Source organism: Strix uralensis, chromosome Z (assembly GCF_047716275.1).
Source record: "Strix uralensis isolate ZFMK-TIS-50842 chromosome Z, bStrUra1, whole genome shotgun sequence".
NCBI lineage: Eukaryota > Metazoa > Chordata > Aves > Strigiformes > Strigidae > Strix > Strix uralensis.
Genome location: NC_134012.1, coordinates 26,864,413 through 26,891,497, shown reverse-complemented (window position 1 = coordinate 26,891,497; position 27,085 = coordinate 26,864,413). Strand labels below are relative to the sequence as shown.

Below are 27,085 nucleotides of genomic sequence, written 5' to 3'. Positions count from 1 at the left end.
CCACACAAAACCAGAGCCCTGTATTTCAACCAAGAACAGCATGTCGCACCCGACTCGGTGCCCAAAAAGAGTAAGGAGCCTCCTATGCTTCATGAGCAAAAAACAGTATTACCTTTTGGTATATTTGGTATATTGTAGCCGAAAGCCACAAATACAAATAGTTTGCATTTTTTTCTGAATGCCGGAGAGACCACTGGTTCCCGCAAGCAGGAGAGCTGTGAATTATGCCATTTCTTAACGCCTTGGTAAAGCACATCCAGGCATCAGCGTGAGCCATAAAGGCACCACGACTCCCAACAGCTCACCAGGGCCGCCCTGCCCGTTCGCCTTGCCCGGCAGGACCCGCCACTGGCTGCCGCGGGGTGGGGGGGTCGTGGGGGGCAGCGGCGGGGGGGCCCAGGCTGGCGGCGCGGGGGGGCCCAGGCTGGCGGCGCGGGGGGCCGGTCGGTCGACCAGTGTATGTAAATGAGCCGCATCCTGCCGCCCAATCAGGAAATACGGAGAGGGGAGCGCGCTGGCCCATTGGCGGGCAGCCCATGGCGCGATGGCGTGTTCCCCGCTCCTGATCGAGACTCGAGCTGTGCGGCGTTCGCCGGGCGGTTGCCCCGGCGACGCAGCGAGTGACGCGAGGGGGGCTGGGCGTGCCGGGCCCTCGCCATTGGCTGCGCGATCGGGCGATGGCGGCGGCTGGCGTGTCGTGCCCCGCGTGTCCTTGCTCGGAGAGGAGCGGCCGGCTCAGTCCGCAGCGCGGCGGGAAGGAGGAGGGTGTCGTCCGTGTGCGGCGGTGCAGCGCCGGCACCGGGGCGGTGAGCGGGGGTCGGCGGAGCATGGGAGGACGGGAGGGCTGCGTTTCGGTCAGGCGCGCTGCGGGCAGCCCAGCGGTGCGACGCAGGTCCTCCGTGGCCGGGGGACGGGCTGCGACGCCGGGCCCCGAGCGGCTCCTCGGAGATCGGCCGGATAACGGCTGCGCGGGGGAGGGCACCGTCGCCATCGCAGGCCCTAGGGATCGGAGGCCGCCCCGCGTCCCGGCCCGTCTTAACCGCCGCCCTGGGTGGCGAGCGGGGGAGTCGGGGCCGCTGTCCCGGTGCCTTCTTGACGTCGGAGGGCGCGGCTCCGCAGGGTGGGCCGCGGCAGGCCAGCGCCCCTGGGCGCGCTGCCGTTGCGCAGGGCTCGTCGGCTCCGTTCGGCACCGCGCGGGGCCTCTGCGGCTGCGGGGAGGAACTCGGCCTTCCCTGTGCTGGCTTCCAGCGGGCTGCGGGGCGGCCCGGCCTACGTCCCGCTGGAGTGCTGGGCCTCCCCGCCTTTCGCACGGGGTCTGAGGGGCTTCAGTGATGGGCCTGCGTGGGGGTGGTGTCCCTTTTTAAAAACGGAAGGCGCTACCTGGGAGTTTGGCAGGCTCCGTGTGGTGTCCTATGCTTTTCAGGTGAGCTCTGCACAGGTTGTTTTAGCTCAGCTATTTTTGCCACTCGGTTCCTTTATAATACTGCAACTATTGCTGAGTCAGCCAGCAAGAGATGGGAAATTTGTGCTGATCTAATAGATGGTGTTGCAGATGGTTGCTGTGAGCTTAGCGAGAGGTGTGTGACAAACCTTCGGTATTTAAGTGAATGGTTATACAGTTACGTGGCACATTAATGCTCTAAAGCATTACATACAACCAATCTAGTTTGCTTTTTAGACGCTGCTTAAAGTTTTTGAAGGGTTTGTAGTTGGTTTTGTTTGCATTCTGTTTTGATTGCCAGAATGGATTGCTTTACTTAATAGTCTCCTGAAATTTTTATATTGAAAACAAAGGCAAGCAGGAAATGGCTGGGATTTATAAAGTATCCCATTTGAACCACCGTTTTGAAATTTTAAAAACTGATGTTAATAATCAACTTTAATGTTATGTCTTGCTAATTTAAAGCTATGAATCAGTGTAGCTATACAAATATTTTAAACAGAATTAGAAATACAAGCTGATCATGTGCATTGAATTTTTTTTTACAGCACTCAGTAATGCAGAATCAGTGTATGAAATCTTAATATTTTCTGGAAATGTCACCTGCATAGCAAAAAACCCCATGCACTTCAGGCAGGTTGAATAAATATGAAGGCTTTAAAGAATCCTTTTACATTAGGAGTTTCTGCCACTCAGTTAACCCCAAGACCAGCAGTGAGGGATCCCGTGGTTCACAGCAGCAGTTAATTATAAAACATAACCTCATAATAGTATGGGTGATTATTTTCATAATCAAATTAATGCATTTTTCTCTAATTGATTTGTGTGAAGCCATTTTACACTTAATAGTTCTGCTTAGAAATGTGAAAAATAGTATCTGAAGAAAGATTTTGAAATCTTTCTAGCTCTGCTGACAGTTTGTTAATTGCCTAGATAATAATTCCAACTGTCAGAATTTAGGAGTTGTATTACTAGTTTTAGGGCTGGTAGGACTATATAGTCATGTAGTAAGTACTAATCCTGATTTTCCTGAAACAGAGTGGTATTCAGAAGTATTCATATTTTCATAGGACATTGCTATGCCTTTTCTATTTTTTGCATTGTTTCAAACGTTGGCACTAAGATATTCCATTGGCTGTGTCTTATTTTACTTTTCCTAATCAAAAGATACCTTCCATTCTGCTGAGGAAAAACTATAATACCACTTTGGAACAGTTTTGCAAGAACACGAATTTATAAAATGGTATGTAGTATATTGCACAGGGAAGAACAAAGGATAATGTTGACTTTAAAAGGAGTGGGTTTGTTGTGGGTTTTTTTTGTTTTTTGTTTTTTTGTTTTTTTTTTTTTTTAATAAAAGGCTTTCTATCAGGAAATGGAATAATTTATTCATAAGGCAGGCAGTCCTCTCACTGATTTTCCCCGTTTGGTTCCATGAGCCATGAAAATCCTTCCACACTTTCACTGCAGAAAGATAAATATGTTGGTGCTGTTGGTTGGCATTGGATTGAGGTTGACATTGGTAGGAAACCAAGGTGATGCTGGTATCTTCAGGAACACTAAGCAGATAGATTTTGCCCTGTATGTTATTTTCTCCGTTGAATGACAGCTTCATTTTTCATGTCCAAGTGAAAGAAAAAATACTGGAACAATTGTCTTCCCAGAAGCCTGATGGATGGATTGTTACTTTTAAGGCAACATGAAGGGATTTTTTTATCCACTTTGAAGTGACAGTCTGTAGAGTCCTCATTCCTCTATTGGAAATCTTTACAGTGCTAGGTTTGTACATGTAAATACAAATTTATAGATTGTTAGCCAGGCTACTATTCAAGCATCTTTTGAACTTTATAATAGTTAAAATTCATCACAGGGTTTTATAACTGTTGATTTTGTGCAATGAGAATAGCCAAGTCCCAGTAGTAATATATCTAAGAGGTAATTTTATGGTATTTTGTTTCTGTGCTATAAACATAAGTAAAAAACCTTGATGAACTCATCTAAAGGTACAGTACACAACGGATAAACTAGAATGTGGTTTTTGTAACTGAAGGATGTACAGAACATCCGTGTTCTTAGTTACATGAAAGAAAGGTGTGAGTGTCCTGGTTTCGCCTGAGATACAGTTAATTTTTCTTCTTAGTAGCTAGAATAGTGCTGTGTTTTGGATTAAGTATGGGATTTGGTATGAGAAGAATGTTGATAATACGCTGATGTTTTCAGTTGTTGCTAAGAAATCACAGATTTTCCAACTCACGATGTCCTGCTAGCGTGCAGGTACACAAGAAGCTGGGTGGAAGCACAGCCAGAGCACCAAACCAAAATTGGCCAGTGGAATATTCCGTGTTTTACAACTTCATGTTCAGTATATGGATGAGGGTGGAGCAGGAAGCTCCCACTCCTGTCCGGGATTCTCACTTCCATGGGATGGCTAGCCGGGAACGGCCTGGGCATTGGTCGGCGGGTGGTGAGCAATCACATTGTGCATTACTCATTTGTATTTTCTGTGTTTTGCAATCTGCCAAGCCTCTCCATGTTTATATTATATTATTATATTATATTATATTATTATTATATTATATTTATATACCAAAGGGCTTTAACCATTTGGCTTGCTTGATTGCAGCACATGTCTCACATTCATGGATAGCCTGTGCAATAGCGTCCATGGTTAAGTCCATCCCTTAATCATGAGCCCATCTGTATGTTGCATCCCTTCCCTGATGGCCTGAGGAGTCATGGGCCCAGCGAGCAATCAATTTCTCACCTTTATGTTGCCAGTGCAGATCCACTCAAGCCACCTTAATCTTAGCAGCTTGATCCACCTGTTGGTTGTTCTGATGTTCTTCAGTGGCCCAACTCTTGGGTACCTGAGCATCTATGTGACGTACTTTCATAACTACATTCTCTACCCAAGCAGCAATATCTTGCCACCTCTGCGCTGCCAGTTGCTCCGTTTTCACTGCTGTAACCACCCCCACAGGGGATTTGCCGCCATCCGTGAGTCGGTGTAGAGACAGAGCACTGGCCACCTTTCTCGCTCAGCGATGTCCAAGGCCAGCTGGATGGCTTTCACCTCTGCGAACCAACTCGATTCACCTTCTCCTTCAGCAGCTTGTGTGACCTGTCGTGAGGGGCTCCGCACAGCAGCCATCCACCTTTGACGTTTCCCTACAATGTGACAGGACCCGTCAGTAAACAGGGCACATTGCTTCTCATTATCTGGTAGTTTATTATATGGTGAGGCCTCTTCAGCACGTGTCAAGTCTTCCTCCGGTGCCATTCCAAAATCTTTGCCTTCTGGCCAATTTGTGATTACGTCCAATATTCTTGGGCAACTGGCGTTTCCTATTCAAACCCGCTGTGTGATCAGTGTGACCCTTTTACTCCACGCGGCATCGATTGTGTGGTGTATAGAGGGGACCCTGGCCTTGAACACCCAGCCCTGCACTGGCAGTCAGGGTGCCAGGAGGAGCTGTGCTTCAGTACCAACCATTTCCAAAGCAGCTTGAACCCCTTCATATGCTGCCAGTATCTGCTTTTCCGCTGGAGTGTAGCGGGCCTCAGATCCTCGGTATCTGTGACTCCAAAACCCCAGGGGTTGGCCTCAGGTCTCCCCTGGTGCTCTCTGCCAGAGACTCCAGGTAGGGCCATTCTCCCCGGCTGGGGTGTAGAGCACATTTCTGACATCTTGTTCAGCCTGGACTGACCCCAGGGCTACTGCATGAACTGTTTACTGTTTAATTTGTCCAAAGACTTGCTGTTGCTCAGGGCCTCATGTAAAAGAATGATTTTACTGGGCCACTTGATAGAGAGGGCTTACAATCAGTCTGTAATGTGGGAAATGCGTCTCCAGTAACCCAAAATGCCAAAGAAAGCTTGTGCCATTTTTGCTAGTCAGGGGGGACACAGCTTTTATTTTATTAATCACGTCCATTGGGAGCTGATGATGTCCATCTTGCCATTTTATTCCTAAAAACTGAATCTCCGGTGCAGGTCTGTTGACCTTACTCCGCTTTATGGCAAAACCAGCTTTCAGAAGGATTTGGATTATTTTCTTCCATTTCTTAAAAATTTCCAGTGCTGTGTCGCCTCATACAATGACGTCATCAATGTATTGCAGGTGTTCTGGAACTTCACTCTTTTCCAGTGCAGTCTGGATCAGTCCATGGCAAACGGTGGGGCTGTGTTTCCAGCCCTGGAGCCGTCGATCCCAGGTGTACTGGGTGCCCCTCCAAGTAAAAAAAGTAAACTGTGGCCTGCACTCTGCCACCAGAGGGATTGAGAAGAACATATTAGCAATATCAGTGGTGGCATACCACTTTGCTGACTTTGACTCCAGTACCTACTGAAGCTTTAGCATGTCCGGCACGGCAGCGCTTAGCGGTGCCGTGACTTCATTCAGGCCCTGATAGTCTACTGTTAGTCTCCACTCTCCATTAGACCTTCCCATTGGCCATATGGGCCTGTTAAAGAGTGAGCGAGTCCTGCAGATCACCCCTTGGCTCTCCAGTCAACAAATCAGCTTATGGATAGGAACCAGGGAGCCTTGTCTGGTGCGATATTGCCACCGGTGCGCTGTTGTAGTAGTGGTTGGCGCTTGTTCTTTGACCCTCAACAACCCCACAACCTAAGTGTGCTGGGAGAGACCCGGCAAGGTTGACAGCTGTTTAATTTCCTCCATCTCCAAGGCAGCTATACCGAAAGCCCACATATACCCCTTTGGGTCCTTGAAGTACCCTCTCCTGAGGTAGTCTGTGCCAAGGATGCATGGAGCTTCTGAGCCAGTCACGATGGGGTGGTTTTGCCGCTCAATCCCTGTTAAACTCACTTTGGCTTCTAACATAGTTAGCTGTTGGGATCCCCCAGTCCCTCCAGGAATACAGATGGGTTCTGCCTCTTTATAACTATTTTTATTCTTTATTCTTTCTTTTTATACCTTTATTCTTTCCCCCTAGGTAGGGGGAAAGAATCCCCGTTTGTGATTGTTTTTTCTTGCAACGCACGTACGCGCTCTTCTAAGATCAAGGCAGGTTTTCCCTCCCATTTTCTCAAGTCTTCTCCGTAGTCATGCAGGCAAAACCACAGCTTCCCCTGTGGTGCGTACCTTCTGTCTTCTCTGTCTTGAGCAGGGACACGCTTACTTCTCATAGCTGAGATCCTAGTCTGTGCAGGTGGGGAGTAGGACATATCCTCTTTGAATTGTTGTAACTCCTGGGACAGTTTCTCGGCTGGTGTGTCTGGCAGCCTCTCCACAGCCGTGACAAGGGAGGAACAGAGACTTCCTTTGTCTTGCTGGAGCTGGCGAGTCAATTCATCTGCCATTGGTCTCTCGTCGTCTCTCCAGTCCGTTACTGCTGATGTGTTGGCATGCGATGATGGTGCACTCTGTACAAACTTCCGACACGTGGGCTGGGTGCGTTGGACTTCATCTGGATCTGCGGGTAACTGCTCGTTATCCGTATCATTGTAGATCACCTCCGGCACGGCTAGTTCCCTCAGGTATTGGATACCTCTCTGCATGGTGGTCCGCTTGCTTGGGTGACATACAACATCTTCTTTGAAGGGATACCTTTCCCTCATGCCTCGCAGAAGTCACCTCCAGAGGCTGAGGGTTTGTGTCTTTTTTCCAGTTGCTTTGTTGATGCCCCCCCCTTCCCTAGAAAAGGATCCCAGCTGCCTGGCCTCCCTACCCTCTTAATTCCAAGCTACTGCCTCCGTGATCCCAGCATAGGAGCAGCCAGGTGTTACATGTGCTCGCCTGGACGATGGCTGAAATGCTTTTGCAGGTCTTGCAGCTCAGTCAAGGGTAGGGACTGGGTGATGTACTGGGTTTGTGTGGTGGGGTTTTTGGTAGTGGGGGAGGGGGCTGCAGTGGTGGCTCCCTGTGGGAAGCTTCTCAATGCTCCCCCACCAGCCCCGGCTCCAAGTCAGACCCGCCTCTGGCCAAGGTCGAGCCTATTAGTGGTGGTGGCTGCACCTCTGTGATAACCTATGTAAGAAGGGGAACCTGGGAGGTGTTTTTAAGATGTGGTAACGCATCTCACAGTCCCACTCTGTCTGTTAAGTGGTGGTGGTGTTAGCGTTTGAGTTAAAGTGATGTTCTTTTTCTTCCCTGAGTCTGTCTTTTGCCCGTGACCATAATGGGTGAGCCACCCCTCCCTGTCCTTAGCTCGATTCCCGAGCCTCTTGCTTTATTTTCTCCTTCCCGTTCCTGAGGGGAAAGGGGTGACTGAGCAGCTGCATGGTGCTCAGTTCCCTCTGGGCTCAAACCACGACAGGTGATTACCTCTGGTTCTGCCTCTTCCTCCTGTTCTTGTGATGGCCCTGGTTCATAGTCATCTCTTAGAAAGCACAATGGTCGTCTTTTTTCTATTTGTTCTGAATAGGAGCAACTGATACCGTCAGGGGTTGGTTCTCTGATTCAGCTGCAGCGTCTGTTGCAGTTGTTGTTGGAGTAGCTGCAGTGCTTGTTGCTGGGGCTGGAGGGGCTGCAGTGCCCGTCACTTTATTGTCAGATCCAGAGGCCTTCTCTTCCCCTGGAGGGTACTGAATAGTGTTGAACAGGGCTCAGCAGGCATGGGCCAGGCCCCAGCACACGCTGCAGTGGTTTGTGTCTCTCTGGAATTGCCAGCGTGACGGCGTACTTCTTCCAAATGTTCTACTAGTTGTCCGCACTTGTTCAAGGGTAAAATTCCAAACCATCGTAGGTGCCCACTGACCTAGGTACTTGCCCATGCTATCCCATACAACCTGCCGCTCATAGCTCTCCCGCCTGGGGTAGGTCTCTGGCTGATACTCTTATATAGTTACTTAACCCTGAACAAAACCTGAACCACGTTCAGGGACATCTGGCTCCTAGCAATAAGACCATGTTAGTTTCAGCAGTCCAAGGATATTGAAAATGTTTGAAATTCTCAAACGCTATTGTAATTAGCCTGGAGGAAAAGGGGAGGGTGAAGGAAGGTGTCTCCCCCATGGACTGGCTCTGGAGGAGAAGAGCAAAGGGTGTAACTGTTAACCCTTTCCGCTAGATGGTCCCCGAAGCACAGAGGTGACGACAGTGCTGAGTACCAATACCGGACTAGTCCCATGACTGATAACCTTATTGTGCCATAAATCAGAGTTACATAGTACAGCAAAGCAAAAATCTTAATCCACCTCCCACGGGTGATAAGCAGCAGCATGGGGACTCTCTTGCAGAGAGCTGGGGATGAGCCTCTTTAGCCAAGTAACAAGCAACAGGACAAGAGGGAATGGCCTCAAGTTGCACCAGGGAAGGTTTAGACTGGATATGAGGAAGCATTTCTTTCCAGAAGGGGTTGTTTGGCGTCGGAATGGGCTGCCCAGGGAGGTGGTGGCGTCCCCATCCCTGGAGGTGTTCAAGAGTTGCGTTGACATAGCGCTGAGGGATATGGTGGAGTTGGGATCTGTCAGTGCTAGGTTATCGGTTGGACTGGATGATCTTCAAGCAACTGTTAAGCCAATATAATGAATGCTTATAACCAATTTGTTGTAACATGGTCTGGTCAGATCTGACATTATCTCAACCCTTCGTGCCCCACGTTGGGTGCCAGAAAGGACTGTCATGGTTTAAACCTGGCCGGCAGCCAAGCACCACACAGCGGTCGCTCACCCTCCCCTGCCCGGGGGCTGGGGGAGAGAATTGGAGGGGTAAGGAGACTCATAGCTTGAGATAAAACCAGTTTAATAATTGAAATAAAATTATAATAATAATGACAATAATAATAGTAATAATAGAAAATACAAATGATTAATGCACAATACGATTGCTCACCACCCACTCACCGATGCCCAGCCCCTTCCTGGCCAGTGACCCCCAGAGAATAGAAGAACCTGAAACTGCAGTCCTAGAAGCGAGAGAGCAAGCTTCCCAGTCAACTCTTACCTGTATACTGAGCATGACGTTCTAGGATACAGAATATTCTACTGGCCAGTTTGGGTCCAGTGCTCTGACTCTGCTCCCTTCCATCTTCTTGTGTACCTGCACACTAGCAGGACATGGGAAATTGAAAAATCCGTGATTTCTTAGCAACAACTGAAAGCATCAGTGTATTATCAACATGCTTCTCATACCAAATCCTGTAGTAGTCCAAAACACAGCACTATTCTAGCTACTAAGAAGATAAAATTACCTATATCCCAGCCGAAACCAGGAGAAAGTGTTATCAAAATTATGTGACAGGAAGATACTAGGTGATGTGGTGAGAGTGATGGAGATTTATTAGTAAAACCTTGAAGAAACAAGGGAGATGTATATTAAAAATAAAAGAAGATTAGGAAGGCAGGAGCAGATCATACTATATTTCAGAAGTTTAGAAAGAAATGTGTTTTACGTTGAAGGTTGAAAGGTGAGATTAGTTTCGTTACTCCTCTGTTACTTAACTGGTTTTGGGTTTTTTTTCCAAGGGATGACTTGCAGAAATTTATAGAGCTCTATCTTTTCCCTGAATCTTGTTCTTACTTATTTGAAATATTCTTGTTGCAGGTTCACTAATTATAGAAAAAGTCTTGAAAATGTTGTCCAGACTTTTTCGAATGCATGGCCTTTTTGTAGCCTCTCATCCATGGGAAGTCATTGTGGGAACAGTGACTCTCACCATCTGTATGATGTCCATGAAGATGTTCACTGGGAACGATAAGATCTGTGGTTGGAATTATGAGTGCCCCAAACTTGAAGAAGTAAGGATTTAAATTCATGTTACAGTACGTAGTGTTAATCAGAAGAATAAGATCAGGTTGTGATGTTTTAGGAGGAAAGTATCTATGCAGAAACTTCTTTATTGCCTTCTTTTCCCATTGTGTGCAAGCAATGAGGTGCTACAGAAGGTTTTCATTAAATCTAGCTTTCAGTTGCACAGTATCTAGTGACCAAGGACTTTATATTATGTTTTATATTAATATTGTTTGCAATATTTTAATTTTTTAAGACTGACTAGCAGTGATACTTATTTTATTCTTAAATGCCATCTTTAGTACAGCTTCACAATGGGTTTTTTTATTACTGAAACTTAACAACAAGTTACTACTTAGTGTAAAAGCTAACTAAATCATTTTGTATTTCAAACAGGATGTTCTGAGCAGTGACATCATCATCCTGACAATCACGCGCTGTATAGCAATCCTTTATATATATTTCCAGTTTCAGAACCTAAGGCAGCTTGGGTCAAAATACATTTTAGGTACTGTATCTGATTTTTGTATTTGCTGTATGCATTTTAATAGTTTTTTTAATATAAATTGGTAATAAATATTAGAATTTAACACTTATGTACATAAGAGGGTTATTTTAATTATTTGCCAGATAGCAGAATAAGTGTTCTGCATAGATCAAAGTGCAGTCTTTCTTAAAGAGAGAGATTGTGTAGGATGTTATAAACATCGGAAGTGTAATTCTTGAAATAGTTGTTCATTATGTGAAACACTTAAAAATATAGAGCTGTTTAAGCCAGTTTTCATTTTTGCTGATAATGAATGAGAAGATTTATGGCTTTTATTTCTTATAGAATTACTTTGAATGCAGTACAAATTTTAGATTTAAATATATGTATGAAAATAGCATCTACTTCAGTTTGTATCTCAACTGCTGTTAATGCACTCTGAGAGATGATAATTGTATTTGTTTGCTTCAGGATTGATCTAAAGGTATAGTTTTTCTTTTTTTCCTTTATTTTTTCCTCAGTACATATATAAAACCCAAAAATTTTCAATTCACTTTTTTTTTTTTTTTTAAAGGTATTGCTGGCCTCTTCACAATCTTCTCAAGTTTTGTTTTTAGTACAGTTGTGATTCACTTCTTGGATAAGGAACTGACAGGTTTAAAGTAAGTAATGAATTATTATTCTGGATTTCTTGCTTGAATTTTTTTTCCTGTAAAATAAACCTTGAATTTTAACATATGCCTCTTTTTTTTCAGTGAAGCTTTACCATTCTTCCTGCTTCTGATTGATCTGTCAAGAGCAAGTGCATTAGCCAAATTTGCGCTCAGTTCCAACTCACAGGTCAGGGGGGGTTATTTTTTTGTTTGTATGGGTTTTTTGTTTTTTGGTTTTTTTGCAATGGAGCTTTTGAATTTAATGTTCAAAGATGAGCATTATCACATGGCAGGGAGTTTGAACTAGATGATCTTCAAGGCCCTTCCAAGCAAAACCATTTTATGATTCTACGAATAATCCAGGTGGAGAGACGTAGAGGTGAATACCATATTGGTGATATACAAAAAGGATTAGATTTTATCCGGATTCTGTGTTCTCTTGTCCTCAATCCAGGTCAATGTTCAAGTGAATAGTGACACCATAAAATTAGTGTGCCAAGTTAATTGTATGTACGAGTACTTTAGAAGTTCAGAACTTTAAACAAGCAATGCTTATAGTTTTATTAAGGAGGCTAGAGTTCCTAGACCGAAGTCTTTTAGAGAAGAGTTATTGATAGAAAAAAGTTAATTTCTATGGCTCAGAAGCAGTATATAAAGAAACATGTAATGTTACAATGCTGATACTGGAAAAAGCATATTTCTAGACAAAACCTTAGCAGAACAAACACAGCATATGCGTAGACAGAAATGTTCATGCTCTTAATGCAATTAACACAGCACAACAGGAAAGATTGACAGGACATCTTGCTTATCATTGTAATGTTTTTTTCCTAATATTCTAAGTTCTGAAATAAAAGTATATTTAGTGAAATTAATTTGTACCCACAAAATACTCTACATGGTAACTGAGCATACTAATTGTGACAAAAATATTGTCTATTTTAACATATTGTAAATGAGAGTATATTGCACATTATATATCCAATATTATTATAGTGTGCTTCATATTATTTTATAATGATTGTGAGTACAGAATTTTTTATTCATTTTCAAGAAAGTATTTTACAAGTAGGTTTTCAGCCTCTTTCCCCCTCCCCCCAAGCCACCACCACCACCACCAAAACAACAACAGACCCTCTAGAGTTTGCCATGCCAGGCTTCTGGAGAAAATCCCTTTCCCCCCAGGGGAAGGTTTTAGTGTCTTCTATGTCATCTTTTCTGTCAGCTGAATCTAGAGAGTTAAATAATAAAATAAAAAAATAATGAAAGTTAGGGTACAGATATGTGGTTGCAAGAATTTTTTAAATGCCATGACATAAGTGGCTTCCATTTTATGCCTCAAAGTGTAGAAGTCCTGTTCTTCTGAGGTTACTTTAATTCTGTGCCCATCAGTGTTGTAGGAGCTTAGAAAACTGGTGAGCCAAAGGTAGAGAAATTAATTGAAATTAAATAATCTTGTGTAAATAAAGACTGTCAAAGTACAGTAACTTATGGTAAATAGAGCAATTAAAGCATGTATTATCTCATAATTGTTAATTTTCAATGTATGTTTTATAAGGCCTTGTCACCGTACTACTCAATGTACTAATCATGTGTACTCCCTTAATTTGATTTTTGTCTTTATGTTAATGTACAGAACTTTTTCCTTTTAGGATGAAGTAAGAGAAAATATTTCACGTGGAATGGCAATTTTAGGCCCTACATTTACACTGGATGCACTTGTAGAGTGTCTTGTGATCGGTGTTGGTACTATGTCAGGTGAGTAATACAGTCTAGGGTCTAAATCTTTCCGGTTAAAACAGACTATTTGAAGGATGTTGGGATATTGAGACTTTCAAATAATAAGTGTTATCCATGAGAGTGGAGTGACTTAATCTGTTTAGCTATTTATTTACCATCCTAATTAGCCGTATTACTAGTTTCCTGCAGATACGAATAATATGTATATGTTGAAGAGAAGTTTGAAATGCAGATAAGAGCTTTCCTTGAGCATTGTGCAGTAGAAATGGACTTCTGTGCAGATGCTTTTATAAAATTAAGACCTCCTATCATTCCCATCATTCCTGTTAACCTCTTAAAGTAGCTGCTAAAACTTTCTATTGGGTATTCTTAAAAATTAGTTTCACTTTCAGTACCTAAATACCTATTTCATATTCTGGCAAAAAATGAGTATTTCTGAAAATAACTTCAGTCAACAAAAGTTACTCTAGTTCAATATCTTTTACTGGTTTTTACTGACCTCATCTTTTGATCTTCATCAGTTCTGTGTGCAGGAGCAGTTGTCTTTCCTTGAAAAGAGAACAGTTAAATGTAATAAGCAAAGGATTTTCACATGTAAATAACTAATTTATTTGTAAAATAATCAAAGTTCCATAGTTAGGACTAAAGTGGGGTTTTGTTTGCATGTTTGGTTTTGTCTGTTGTTTTTTGTGTTTTTTTTTTTTAAATATCTTACAGACCTTAAAGGCATCTTCCAAAAGCATTTGCTTTTCAAATTTTTTGGACCTTTTCAGGATATTGTGTATTAGTAGGCTGTTTTCCTATTCTAGGAAGAAAACCCTCATTTTGATGTAGCATAGAGTTGATTTTATATTTTTTTTTAAAGATTTGTACTGTTAGCGGTTTCATCTTTACTAAGGCAGTTCTGTAATGCATGTGCAACACGACTGATTGACTTCTCCTGGATACCAGGCTTGTGAAAGAGTAGGTGGGGTATATACTGTTTCTTATTGCCTGAACACTTAATTGGCCATCTTTCAGAAGGGATTTTAGTACATAAGGTCGGTTATTTCTTTGCTTAGATATGTGAAGAATTTCAGGCTTTCAGTGTGAAGCTTTAAAATATTGGTGAACTGTGATTATTTGTATTTATTTAGAATTACATTTTAAAAGTTTTTTGTAAATACCATACCATAAGTACATATTGTGCTCAGAATAAGCTAACACACAACGACTAGGGCTTAACATGCTTGTTTTTCATTAATCTAGACAGTTGCTTCTATAATCTGCTGTGTCAGTTTAATGTTTTTTTTTCTTACTTCTGCAGCACTTTTTCAAGTATATAGCAAGCGCATTGCATATTCAAATGTAGAAGTTTTCTTCTTTTTTTGTGTAGGTGTACGACAACTTGAAATTATGTGCTGCTTTGGCTGTATGTCTGTTCTTGCCAACTACTTTGTCTTCATGACCTTCTTTCCAGCTTGTGTGTCCTTGGTATTAGAGGTAAGACTAACTTCAAGACAACATCAAGCTTTTTATTTAGACCCTGTGCTTCTTGTAGGCTGTACATTTCTGCATGGAGTTATAGGTCAGCATGTTTGTCTTCCTTTCAAAGTGAACAAAGGGAATGTGCAATAAGATTTATAGTGGCTCAGCTGATAACAGTAACTTGTTAATGCCACTGTAAATGAGTTACAGTTAATGAGTTCTGATCTAAAGCAGAGTAATTATATTGTAGATTATTGGCTGTCCAAGGTTTTCCACTATTTAAAGTCTAATGTAGGCTAAACAGTAGACTGTAGGCTAACTGTTTTGGTGGTAATTTCTTAATCATCAAATAAAAATATAGTGTGGAAGCTCACTTGTTGGTTCTTCTAATATGTACTAAATAGGGCCTATTTTAAAATTTTGTTACTTTTGCAGCTTTCAAGAGAGAGTCGTGAAGGGCGCCCTATATGGCAGCTTAGCCATTTTGCTCGTGTTCTGGAAGAAGAAGAAAATAAACCAAATCCTGTAACACAGAGGGTCAAAATGATTATGGTTTGTGGCTCTTTTTCACCTGTGGTTATGCAATTAGTAAGGTGTCCTGGTGCAATGTATCAAGCTTTTGTTTTCTATAGACTTGTACTCAGCATCCCACTAGTCTAGTTTACCATGGTAATTTTTAATAACAACCCCTGTATCTACACCTAAAGCCTTCCTGCGTATGCCATTTCTGTGCTAAACACACAAGGCTTTTTCATGTGTACTAATTCCTTCCCTCATACCCCTACAGTATCCTCAGCTTCCTTTGCTTATTACTTGAGCAAGAGGAAGGATGTGGTGGGACAAGTTCAAAGCTATGAGTGTTACAATAGGCCAGAAAAGGTGTTGATGAGAGGTGTGGAAAATCAGCCTTTAGCTTCAGACTTTTGAGGTGTGGGAAACAAAAGAACCCGAAAAACCCAAACAAACAATAAAAGAAAATGTTTAATCTTAGTAGGTTAGATACCTAGTTACTGTTGAAAAATTAATATTTGTTATGTTGTTTTGTGTTTTTAATACAGTCGCTGGGTTTGGTTCTTGTTCATGCCCACAGTCGTTGGATAGCAGAACCAGCTGCTCAAAACAGTACTGTAGAAAATTCAGTGGGATTAGATGAGAATGCGCCAAAGAGAATTGAACCTAATGTTTCCTTATGGCAGTTCTACCTTTCTCGGTAGGTGACTTCACAGAAGAGAAGCGTTTCATTCATTAGGGTGTATTTTTCAGTGCTGCCAAGCTATGGTCCTAGGGTACAACACTTGTAAACTTGCAGGTCTGACCAGTGTAGGATTTCTTGGAAACAGAGATGATGTTTCAAAAGAATTACTTCAATATTATGCCATTTGTCCAATCTCCTTGAAGTAATCAAAGAGTGTTCAGGAGCCAGCTGTCCTGCATGCATTAAAACACTGCCTTTTTCCATTAGCACTGACACCTTTCAGAGCACACTGAAAAACAAATTTTCTGACTGCACTAGAGTAATTATTATGCAGAGCTTCTGACCATTCACACACAAGTGCAAAAAGCACAAAAGCCATGTCACTATTGCTTTTCCTTCAGCTCAGCTGAAGTTAGCAGCACCTGTGGTTCCATATTACTTCTGAAAACTCAGAACTGTCTGTTTTAGGGTTTTTTTCCCCACTCTTAGCATCTCAGCATGTGTCATAGTAGTCATTATTGACAGAAGATGATAACTGAAACTTTCTACTTTATTGTTGGGAGATAGGTGTTAAATCAATTTGATGTAGCTGTTAGTGACTATTTTACAGTAATTTCTCTTACTGGGACTGCTTTTTAGCTAAGATGTAGTAAACATTTAATGACATCTGAAAATTCTTACGTTGTTAATAATATAAAGAATGATTTCTCTACCTTAACTTAGCATACTTGAGTGTCCTGGTAGAAAATGTCTTTTGAAAGGAATTTCTGTAACTGTATGAATTATGATGAAACTATTACCCTTTCTAAAGCAAAGGGATGTCAGAATGCTGTTATAAGCAACAGATTATATATACCATATATTTACTTTTTGATTTGTCTCTTTTAGAATGGCCAGTATGGATATTGAACAAGTAATCACTCTTGGATTAGCCCTTCTCCTTGCTGTCAAATATATTTTCTTTGAGCAAGCAGAGACTGAATCCACACTCTCACTGAAGAATCCCATAACGTCTCCAGTGATGGTCCAGAAAAAGGTCCCTGAGAATTGTTGCAGAAAGCAATCTGGACTTATGAAAAACAATCAGAAATCTAACACAGTAGAAGAAGCTTTAGTTCCCAAAGATGGAAATGGTAATTTTTAGCATTTTAAAGTCTGAACTAATTCCTGAATATTTGGAACATATAGTGAAATCTGTGTTAGCATGTTGTATTTGAAATCAAAACTTCAGAATTTTGTAAAACAAAAGTTCATTTTCATTGTCTTTATGCAGCCGAAGTCATAAAACCTGTATTAGCAGAGTCATCAACCAAGGCTACATTTGTAGTTGGCAGCTGCAACCCTGTGGAAGCTTCTTCATTTCTTAATGGAAAAGAGGAAGAAATCGAGTTACCTAAAGAACCACGTTCCATTGAGGAATGTGTTCGTATACTTGGAAATGCAGAGGTATGGAAAAATAACTTGTTTTTTTTTTTAACCTCTACTGCAACATCTGATTTAAGAATTCTTACAGTTCATTTTCCAGCTTTTAAATGATCCTGTTGATTGTAATGTAATTCTTCAGAAAATTACATAGCTTTAATAACTTGGGTGGGGGGGTCACGACTAAAACAAAACCCTTTCATAAGTCACTTCTCCTCCAGTCAGTCAGGGTGGAGGGGAGGGGGAGGGGGGAAGGGGAAGCAGTTTCATCATTCATAACACATGAAGTCATTGAAGCTTCATCATGTTCACGTGTAAGTGCGTTTCTGAGTAAAAAGTTTTTGATCATATCCTGGCCTGCTGTAAAACCTGACATTGACAGTTGGTTCCTTTAGATGTACTCTGACAACGTCAAAGTAAAGTAGTTACCCTTTTTTGTCTGGAAACGCTTAAAAGGGTTTTCACCAAGAGAATATGTACTTTTTCTCCCACCCTTTACATTTCCAGAAAGGAGCAAAATGCCTTACTGATGCTGAGGTTATCAGCTTAGTTAATGCTAAGCATATTCCTGCATACAAACTGGAAACCCTGATGGAAACTCAGGAGCGAGGTGTGTCCATTCGCAGACAGATGTTATCTAAGAAACTCCCTGAACCCTCGTCTTTGCAATATCTTCCTTATAGGAATTATAATTATTCTTTGGTAAGTAAAAGGCAGACAAGCAAAACTCACTGTAAAACCATTTTCCCAATACATGGAATACATGCTTGAAGTGACGTGTATGAATTAACAAAGAGCTTGGTCAAAACTGATGTACAAGGGGAAAAAAAAAAGGCAAACATAAGGTGCTACCTTTTGTTGCTCTTGATGTCTTTAAACCTAAGGAGGTGGGTAAGTTTTGTAGCTTACCCCAAAAATACATCCTACAAAGTATGCAGTTGCCTTACCTCAGAAATACAGAATTCTGCTAATACTGAGCCTGAGTTCAGCTGAATGATAAAGTTACCTTGAGCTGAAGTTAAAGTCGAAGTTTATTTAAAATTCAGTATTAGGTTTTTATTACTAGTATTTAAGACTTAATAAGATTCAATACATCTGCCAAATACTAGACTTGAACAGTATTAGCTGTTGATAGCTGTAGCTGTTAACTTTTTGAGGTGGGAATTGGTTGCTTTATGGGTAGGGTTGTGGGTTTTTTCCTAAGACACATTGTTGTAGTCACAGGCATAGTTTGTAACATGCAGTACTCTACCACTGTAATGTAACCTTAATGATAACTTTTTGTATTATTTTTGTAAGGTTATGGGAGCTTGCTGTGAAAATGTGATTGGATATATGCCTATTCCAGTGGGTGTAGCAGGACCACTGTTTTTGGATAACAAAGAGTTTCAGGTGCCAATGGCAACAACAGAAGGATGTCTTGTAGCAAGCACAAACAGAGGATGTAGAGCAATATGTGTAAGTATTGGCCGATTAGCTTGAAAAACTTTCTTTATTATAAAAAATATTTGCGGTGAAATAGGGCATATTTTTGACTTCCTAAAAACTAATTCACTTTCAATAATCTTACTCTGTTTCCCTTGTGCTTTGATTTTTAGCTTGGTGGAGGTGCAAGTAGCCGCATTCTGGCAGATGGGATGACTCGAGGACCTGTTGTAAGGCTGCCCACAGCTTGCCAGGCTGCAGAAGTGAAAGTTTGGCTTGAAAGCCCTGAAGGCTTTAAAATAATGAAGGAAGCTTTTGACAGCACAAGTAGGTTAGTACAGTGGCTATTCCAGCCTTATTTCCTGACCTAAGACTTCTGTGGATGGTAGAAAGCTCCTAATTGGTGGGGTTTCTTTGTATACCACAATACAGGAAATAACATATATTCATTTTCGCTATCCCATGTAGCGTGAATCTAAGAGAACAAAAGTCACCAAGGCTAGTAATAAACATTTTCTGATGATAAGTGGTAAACGACTGTATCTTAGCAAAAAATACATTTGCATTGTGTAATACTTAATACATTATTTATTTTGTCTGCGCATTTAAAACTAAACATAAAAGCTTATTTGGATTTTAGTAGTCACTATGGAAAAAGTAATACAGAGTTTGGAATCTAGCCTTTCAGGTTATATTACTAATGTTAATAATTAATTTGTGAAGTTCCAGAGAATACAGGATAAACTAATGGTAGAACTGAAATGCTAAAAAATGTAAAACACTATTAAGAATAAGTCTATTTCAAGGCCTGGAGGGTTTTTTAAAGACTTACGATTACTTGCTTTCTTTAGGGAGATTCAGAGAGAGATTTCCTTTTCAGTTTTGTTTCTTACGAATCTTACAAGAGTCAGCCAAGGACATATATGTATTTCGGGCAGAATCAACTTGCGCTGCTGTTTAAATGCAGTATTTCATGTTTTTTGTTTGACTTGTGGAGCTTGCAGTGTTGTTGGAGATAGCATGGGTTTTGCCTTGCTGTAAAACTGACATAAGAATTTCCATTTTTAGTTTATACCTGGTAGTCAGATGTTTTAAGGAATAGAAATGAATTAAATTTCTGCTAGCAATTCAGGATATTTTATTTCATGAAGTCCAGGCATAGAAAACATAAAAAGGCAGTGAACATTGTAAAAGTATTTACTCGAGAAAACTATGTGCATGGTAACTGAAGGTTTTTTCTGCACTGAGGGAGGAGGAACACAGCGTAGTTAACAGCGCTATCTGCAATGATGTATTGTCATTTTACCACTTAAAACTAGTTTAATCTTTTCCCTTGAGGATTGTAAATAACAGTTAAATTTTCTTGCAGGTTTGCCCGCCTACAAAAACTTCTCATCAGTTTGGCTGGTCGTAACCTTTATATCCGTTTTCAGTCTGGAACAGGGGATGCAATGGGAATGAATATGATTTCAAAAGTAAGGACCAGTTCCCTGGAGTCTTTTTAATAAATGTGTATTTGTTTCAAAAGTAAATCAATTATAGCCTACCAATGTGTGACTACCTGGCGTGTGAAGACAGAAAGATAAGACATAGCCCTGTTTGCAGTGCTATAAAATAATAAAAATATTTGACCTTGTCAAGTGTAAACAAGAATAGGATGAGAACGATGAAAGAAAAAAGTAACTTTGTATTTTAATTTTTTAAAAAAATATTTAAAGAAAGTATTCCTGATAATACGGAAGTTAAGCTGGTTGCCCTGTTGCTATGGGCCAAAGATTTTATCCAATAGTAATTAATCTGTTACTGTGTTTATCACTTCCTTGTAAATAAAGGATTAGGAATCTGGTGAATGCGAGCAGAGGGGTGTTCTCTAGTTTTGGTGGTTTGCTTGTGTTTTTATGCAAATGTGGAAGAACCTGAGCCATGACCCATAGATGGGGGGATTCCTTGTGCTGTTTGAGATTAATACTGATTGCCTATTGAATATAAAATTCAAGTCAGTCAGAACCATTACATAAATGGGTTTGGTCATAGACAGGTACTAAATGTACCAGACCTTTTGTCTGATTTTCTGGTGTAGAGAAGCTCTTTCCACTACATCCAAAATGAATTCATTTCATGCCTGTAGTATTTGACTTGATTCATGTAGTATCTTCAGTATGGTAAGCATATGCCCATTCACCTAGAATGTATCCAGAGAGTCCATACATATTGGGAAGAACCAATTATTCCCCATATAATTCCCAAAATTGTTTGAAAAAAGGTAGTGATAATTGGGGTGGGGTTCTTTTGCTGTTTCAGGTTCCTTCCTGAAATTGTTTTCCTCAGCTGTAACTGTTGATCTGATTAGACTTAACCTCATCTTGCTGTTCCACTGTCCTTGAGTAGCTTGTTTTGCAGCCATAATGATATACTAGCCTTTTATCTGTTTCTCTTCTAACAGGGTACTGAAAAAGCACTGGCAAGGTTGAATGAGGAGTTTCCTGATCTGCAAGTTATAGCTATTAGTGGTAACTATTGTACAGACAAAAAACCTGCTGCTATAAACTGGATAGAAGGAAGAGGGAAGTCTGTTGTCTGCGAAGCAGTCATTCCAGCCAAAGTTGTTAGAGAAGTAAGTGCTTTCTTTTGCTTATTTATAAAAATGCGTATATTTTACAAAACCGATACCTATCTTACATCATAAATATTAACTGTAAGTTGTTTTCCAGGTAAGGATAACACCTACATGTATTTTCAGTTACTGTAGGATAAGCCATTTTTCCTGAGACAGTAGATATTTTTTGCTTTCATTGTCTCTTCTGACATAATGTGTGTATATTTAATGATGCATATCTAGCTGAAGGCATTAGGTTTTTCACTTCTTATTTCTGAAAAATTATGCCACAGTTGGACAGATTTTTACACGTGGGGTTTTGCCTGTCATTAAACCCAGTCATTCTGATCGTTTCACTACAATAAAAACAGATAATCAGGTGCTTCACTTAATTCCAAAGCTGCCTTAGCATCTTGCAGGAGGAAGGGTAACCTTTATAAGCAGTGCCATTGCTAGCCGCTGGCAAACTCGTCCTGCATCATAAGAGCCGTCTTAGATTCTTCTCCACCTGAGCTCAGAAGACTGGCTGTGTGCATCAGACCAAATCCATTGCCTGTTACCTGGTCGCCACCACTGGCCATGAGAGACAATATCCAGAGAGAAATTTACTACACCATACTTAGCATAGTCTTCCATCAACTTGTTCAAGACTTTCTGAATTGGTGCTTTTGTATTTGATGGATTTGTTTGTTTTCCCCCAGTAATTTGTCCAGTTCCTTTTGTGAAACTATGTAAACTTTTAGCACTAGTATTGCAGATGGAATTGCACAATGCTGCTACACCTTGTGTGAGAACTACCTCCTTCTTGTTGATTCCATTTGATGATGCCCTAGTTTGGTACTGGAAGAGATACTTAAGACTCTTATCTTCACTCTACTGCTCAGGATTTTAAAGCTGTAACACAGCCCTTCCACCTTTCCAGCTATTCTCATTTTCAGACTGTAAAGTGCTAGTTTCTCTATGAGGAGTGAGTAAAAAGACTATTCTGGCATGTCTTTGAACATCCTTATCTCTAGATCTTATTCAGTTCTAAAATTTCTCAAATTCTGGGTACACAGTTGGACACAGTATTCAAAGTGTGTGTGCAGGCTGGATTTATGCATTAACATAATTTATGTGTTTTGGGTTTGCTTCCTACTAGTTCCCTAATTTTCAAGTTGTTGGCATTTTTTATAGCTGATTCAGTGGCAATATCTATTATAACGCCAAGATTTCATTCCAGAGTAGTAATGGGGAGCCAATCCTTTGGTAATGGGCATGGATAGGTTTTAGGTAAATTTGGGATGTTTTTCCCCAACCCCCAGCCATGTACATCACTACATTCACTTACATAGAACTCAAATGTATAAACTTTGTATTTTTTTCAGTGTTGTAGACTTTGCGCAGATCTCTGTCATCAGTTGCTATTCCTGCTACACTGGAATATCTTAAATTTTGCTCACAGCACTTTTTTTGTTCTCTTTGACCATTTTTATACTAAATTCAATGCAAATCTCTTACCTGAAGGTTTCAAAATACAGTCAGTATAGTATAAATATGCCACTTAATTTGATATTACCGTGCACAATGTTTATTTGCCGATGTAGCACAGCAGTTTGTGTCTGAACTCTTCAGTTTATCTCTGTATTCTTATGTGTAGAGCAAAACTGGGGAGGGTTTAGTGTCTGGCACAACTTGGGAGGAGTGTTGCTATCATGTCAAGGTGAATTAATGGGATATTTCTGCCAGGTTGATTTTGTTTGTTTCATTCTGAAGCTAAATGAGAATTTGAAATGGAGAAGGTAGCTGGTGAGCTTTTCTTAAAAGGCCTGTGCAAGTCCAAACCCTTCACACTGACTCTCCCATTCTTTCTTGGACATTGTAGCCTGTGTTTGACAGGGCTCCTTTTGAACAAAAATGTAAGTAGGTATCTAGAACAATGATTGGGTCGAATTCCGTATGGAAGTAAACAAGGGGTGAAGGCTTATTAACCATAAACAGAGTATTTTGACTCTTCCCTAAGGAATGGTGTAGTAAAAGTGTATCACTTTGTCTAGGTATTGAAGACAACTACAGAAGATATAGTTGAAGTCAATATAAACAAAAATTTGGTGGGTTCTGCGATGGCTGGTAGCATAGGTGGCTACAATGCACATGCAGCAAACATTGTGACAGCTATCTACATTGCCTGTGGTCAGGTAGGTTTGTTTTGCACCAATTTGGGGGTTTTTTAGCTCATTAGTTCTTAGTTGAGTTGTTCTGCTTTTTTGTTTTGTTTCTCCTTCCTGATCTGAAGGATGCTGCGCAGAATGTAGGCAGCTCTAATTGCATCACTTTGATGGAGCGCACTGGTTTCACCAATGAAGACCTGTACATCAGCTGCACAATGCCTTCTATAGAAATAGGAACTGTTGGCGGAGGCACCAACTTGCTCCCACAGCAGGCCTGTTTGCAGGTATAAAGCAGAAAGTTTAAAGCAACTTAGCTTCTTTAATCAAAGCTTGCTTTCATGTTGTGTATATGGTGTCTGAGTAATGTTGTGGGAATGGGGCCTATTGAAATTTGGTGAATTTGACATGAAAATTTTAGAATTATCTAAGGAATTGTTTTCATATATCTAGTTTCTAAAGCTTAAGGTGTTTAATATTAAAGAGACTTAAAGCTAGTTGATTGGATATAGTTTGGAAAGCTTTACTTTAATACTAAATTTAGCATAAATTTACTTAAATTTCATAGCATAACACTGTATACTTTTCTCTCCAGATGTTAGGGGTTCAAGGTGCAAGCCAAGATAACCCTGGTGAGAACGCCCGTCAGCTTGCTAAAATTGTTTGTGCTACAGTGATGGCAGGGGAATTATCACTAATGGCAGCTCTTGCAGCTGGGCACCTAGTCAGAAGCCACATGATTCACAACAGGTAAGAAATGGAAAAATTCTTGTCTTCCTCTGCTGTTCTGCCCTTCTTTCAAGTACATAAGATTCAATAATAATTACACGAATAATTGCAACATATAACAACAGTATAACATTATGACTGTCTAATGTAGTTATCTTACTGTTTTTACTAGGTCAAAAATAAATCTACAAGACCTTCAAGGAACCTGCACTAAGAAAGCAGCTTGAATACTAAAATGGCTTTGAAATTAAGAATTGTTCTAGCAACTGACCAGGTGCACAGGGGGAAAAAACCAAAATCTGTGAAGTTTAGAATGAAAATCACCTTCAACTCAGTGATGTCTGTGTAAGATAAACTGAGAGATCAACGGACTTCTGTGAGACTATTTATGCCTTCGACCATCTTCAGTGGCTAAAGATGATTTCGTGAAAGAAGTCCTGTCAGATGTCTGGAACATGGCTTCAGAATTCTTACTCTTACACATCATTTTTGAAAGGGTCGGTCATGTTTTTACAGGTTGAGATTATTTTGACTGGTAAGCTCCTGGTAACTGCCAAGCTGAAAAGTGATGTAATGTACTTGGTACATTTTTTAAAAAAAAAAAAAAAAGTTGGTCTAAACTTGGCTTGAATGCACTGGTCCTTGCCGTGTTTATTTTCTGGTTAGACGAGCATGGTTTTTAAAGTGATGGCAAGCCTAATCACTTCCCATGAACTCCTAATTTTCATTTTGTTCACCTGTAAAACTTAGGTCTTAGGCTATAAAACAATTCTACTGAATCATATTAGCTTTATATAAACCTCTGTTTATGTACAGTACTTAGTTTGCTGCTGCTTCAGCTAAGCAGCATTCAGTGACTTAACTCCACAATTTAGGTTATTCCTTTATGGAAAACCTGTGACCCGTAAAGTTCTGAACTGTTAAATATAATCTGTACTGAAGTAGGGGAAAAAAGTGTCTTCAACTGTTTTGTTATTTTGTTTGGGTAGAAAAAGTAGATTTTGAAACTGGTAACTCCAAAAACAGTTACATGTCAGGTATTTAAGCAAACGCAGTTTCTCAAACTTTTTTTTGATAGGAGTGCATTCAAACAACAGGAGTCAAGAACAGATGTTTACACTTCTTTTAAAAGAAGTCTCTTAAGGTACAGTGTGTTTGTATATTCCTAATTATATATTTTTTTTAAGTGTTTGACACACACTCCCCAGGAGTAGGTGTGTATCCACTGCTTAAGCTGAAGGAAAGTGAAGCCAGAAAACCACACTGTTCTGTTAGGGTTTTTTTATGTTTTCATTTCTTTGAAACTTTCTTTTTGAGGGGGGAATATTTATTTTAAGAAGAAATCTTATCCTTTTTCAATGAAAAGTACTAATTAAGGGAATTCAGTGAAATGATATATTAATGCAACAAGCAGTTTTTGTATTAAAATACTGTACTTGGACCAGTGAAGCAGTCTCAGGTGTTCTTAATGTAATACAGAAAACCCAGGTTTATTCTGGTTTGATTCACCTTTGAGAATATTGCTGAATGCATCTCCCTGCCTAGTTAATCACAGCAGGAAAACTGTTAATATGCTTGATGATGGGGGTTTTTTTAGTTTGGTTTGGGGTTTGTTTTTTAGGTTTTCTGGGGGGTGAATCAGTGGATTGGACTGGGTTTCTTGCAGGAATGCAGTAGCATTCTTAAAGGAGTGACTAGCAGAGGTGCTCTTGTGCAAATTTGATATAAATCATGGGTTGTTTTGTAGTACGTCAACACATTAATATTATTGTAATGAGCTCATAAAGCTAATGTGCAAGCATGAAGACATACTACATGCTAGATATGTTATGATAGCATGTAAATATCATGAATGTTTTATCTTCCTGCAGTATTGTTGCTAATAGTTACCATTTTATTTAAGGAAAGTTGAAACTACTTTGCTTCTATGTTCATTCAGTGATCTTATTTAAAGTAACACTGCTCTGGCAATAAATGGTGGTTCAGTGTTCATTTTGGTGGATTTAACTGACATTCTGTCTTGCAGAATTAACGTTTTGTATTATTACTAAATTGTGTACATTTTGGTACAGAACTACTTTTTCAGTTTCAGTAAAACAATGGAAAACATATTGACTTAATTGTGGTATTTTAAGCTTACTTTATGACCTAGTCACCTTAGTAGACAACATAAAATAAGAGGGTTAAGGAAAATATGGCTGGAGTACAGTACTAAACACAGTGGGGCTATGACACCAGCTCACCTTGTTTGCAGAAGCCTGTACTCATTTGTTCTCTTCAAAGCTGAATTACGCAGTTTGCCCAAGTTGGAGAACTAATTCATTGCAGCATTAGCAATACCTTCTGCCAGGGCCTATTTTTCCCCTCTTTTCCTCACTTGTAATCCCAGCTTCCATGCTTGATCTTGGTAATGTCCATCAGTCTATAATCAGACATACAATGCGGTCTGTATTCTTTTTCAGTCTCTTCAGCACTACAGGTTTTACACCAGAAGCAGAGGTTACCGTTTGAATGTGTTAGAACATTTAGGGAACTGAAGCACTCTTTGTTTCTCTACATACACCACGGGAGAGCATTTCAGCATGACTGCAGAGTTTGTGTAGCAAGACTGTTTCTTGTACGAAGCAGTGTTTTGCATCCTTGGCAAAACCAAACCAGCTGTCTGGAATGAAGTTTCTAGAGCTGCTGTAACTTAAATGCTATAGTATTACAATTGATACAATTTAAAACCCTAGAAAAAATAGTAAAAATGTATTTCACTCTGGTTACTAATTTGCTTCTTTCTTTACCTAGATGACTTTCTTTCTTCTCTATGTCCTGCATCTACTTTACCCCTGCTACATACCAGTCCCCTTCCAGCTGACATGAAAGTTTCAGAGCTGTTGGAAGCTCTGCAGCTCCAGCTGTCTAATTACAGAACTCTCGTCCACTTTGATTTCTCTCAGCCAGCATAGGACCTTACCGGTGAACTGTGCCTTCCCTACTCTTCCTGACAGGAGGAGTGGCTTCTGCTCATGCAGCACAGGGATGCACACCGTGTCCATCCTCAACGTAGCTGTGATACCAGAAGTCAGTCTGTAGCAGATGCTGC

General features: G+C 40.5%; 1 protein-coding gene across 3 annotated transcripts; it reads left to right on the top strand.

Annotated features, from left to right (window-relative positions):
* The first annotated feature begins 656 nt into the window (after window positions 1–656).
* HMGCR (3-hydroxy-3-methylglutaryl-CoA reductase) lies at window positions 657–26,103 on the top strand. Of its 3 annotated transcripts, none has more exons than XM_074856973.1 (20): window positions 657–806; window positions 9,948–10,141; window positions 10,530–10,641; window positions 11,195–11,282; window positions 11,376–11,460; window positions 12,926–13,031; window positions 14,389–14,495; window positions 14,916–15,032; window positions 15,539–15,690; window positions 16,564–16,808; window positions 16,949–17,121; window positions 17,605–17,799; window positions 18,397–18,555; window positions 18,696–18,853; window positions 19,892–19,997; window positions 20,966–21,136; window positions 23,155–23,295; window positions 23,394–23,552; window positions 23,861–24,015; window positions 24,167–26,103. In XM_074856973.1, exons 2-20 carry the CDS (start codon window positions 9,977–9,979, stop codon window positions 24,219–24,221), a joined length of 2,649 nt encoding a protein of 882 aa, XP_074713074.1. In that variant the 5' UTR covers window positions 657–806; window positions 9,948–9,976; the 3' UTR covers window positions 24,222–26,103. The 3 variants fall into 3 exon arrangements, with proteins under 3 accessions (XP_074713074.1, XP_074713072.1, XP_074713073.1); XM_074856971.1 differs by lacking the exon at window positions 657–806 and adding an exon at window positions 938–1,423; XM_074856972.1 differs by lacking the exon at window positions 657–806 and adding an exon at window positions 2,609–2,684.
* The last annotated feature ends 982 nt before the right edge of the window (window positions 26,104–27,085 follow it).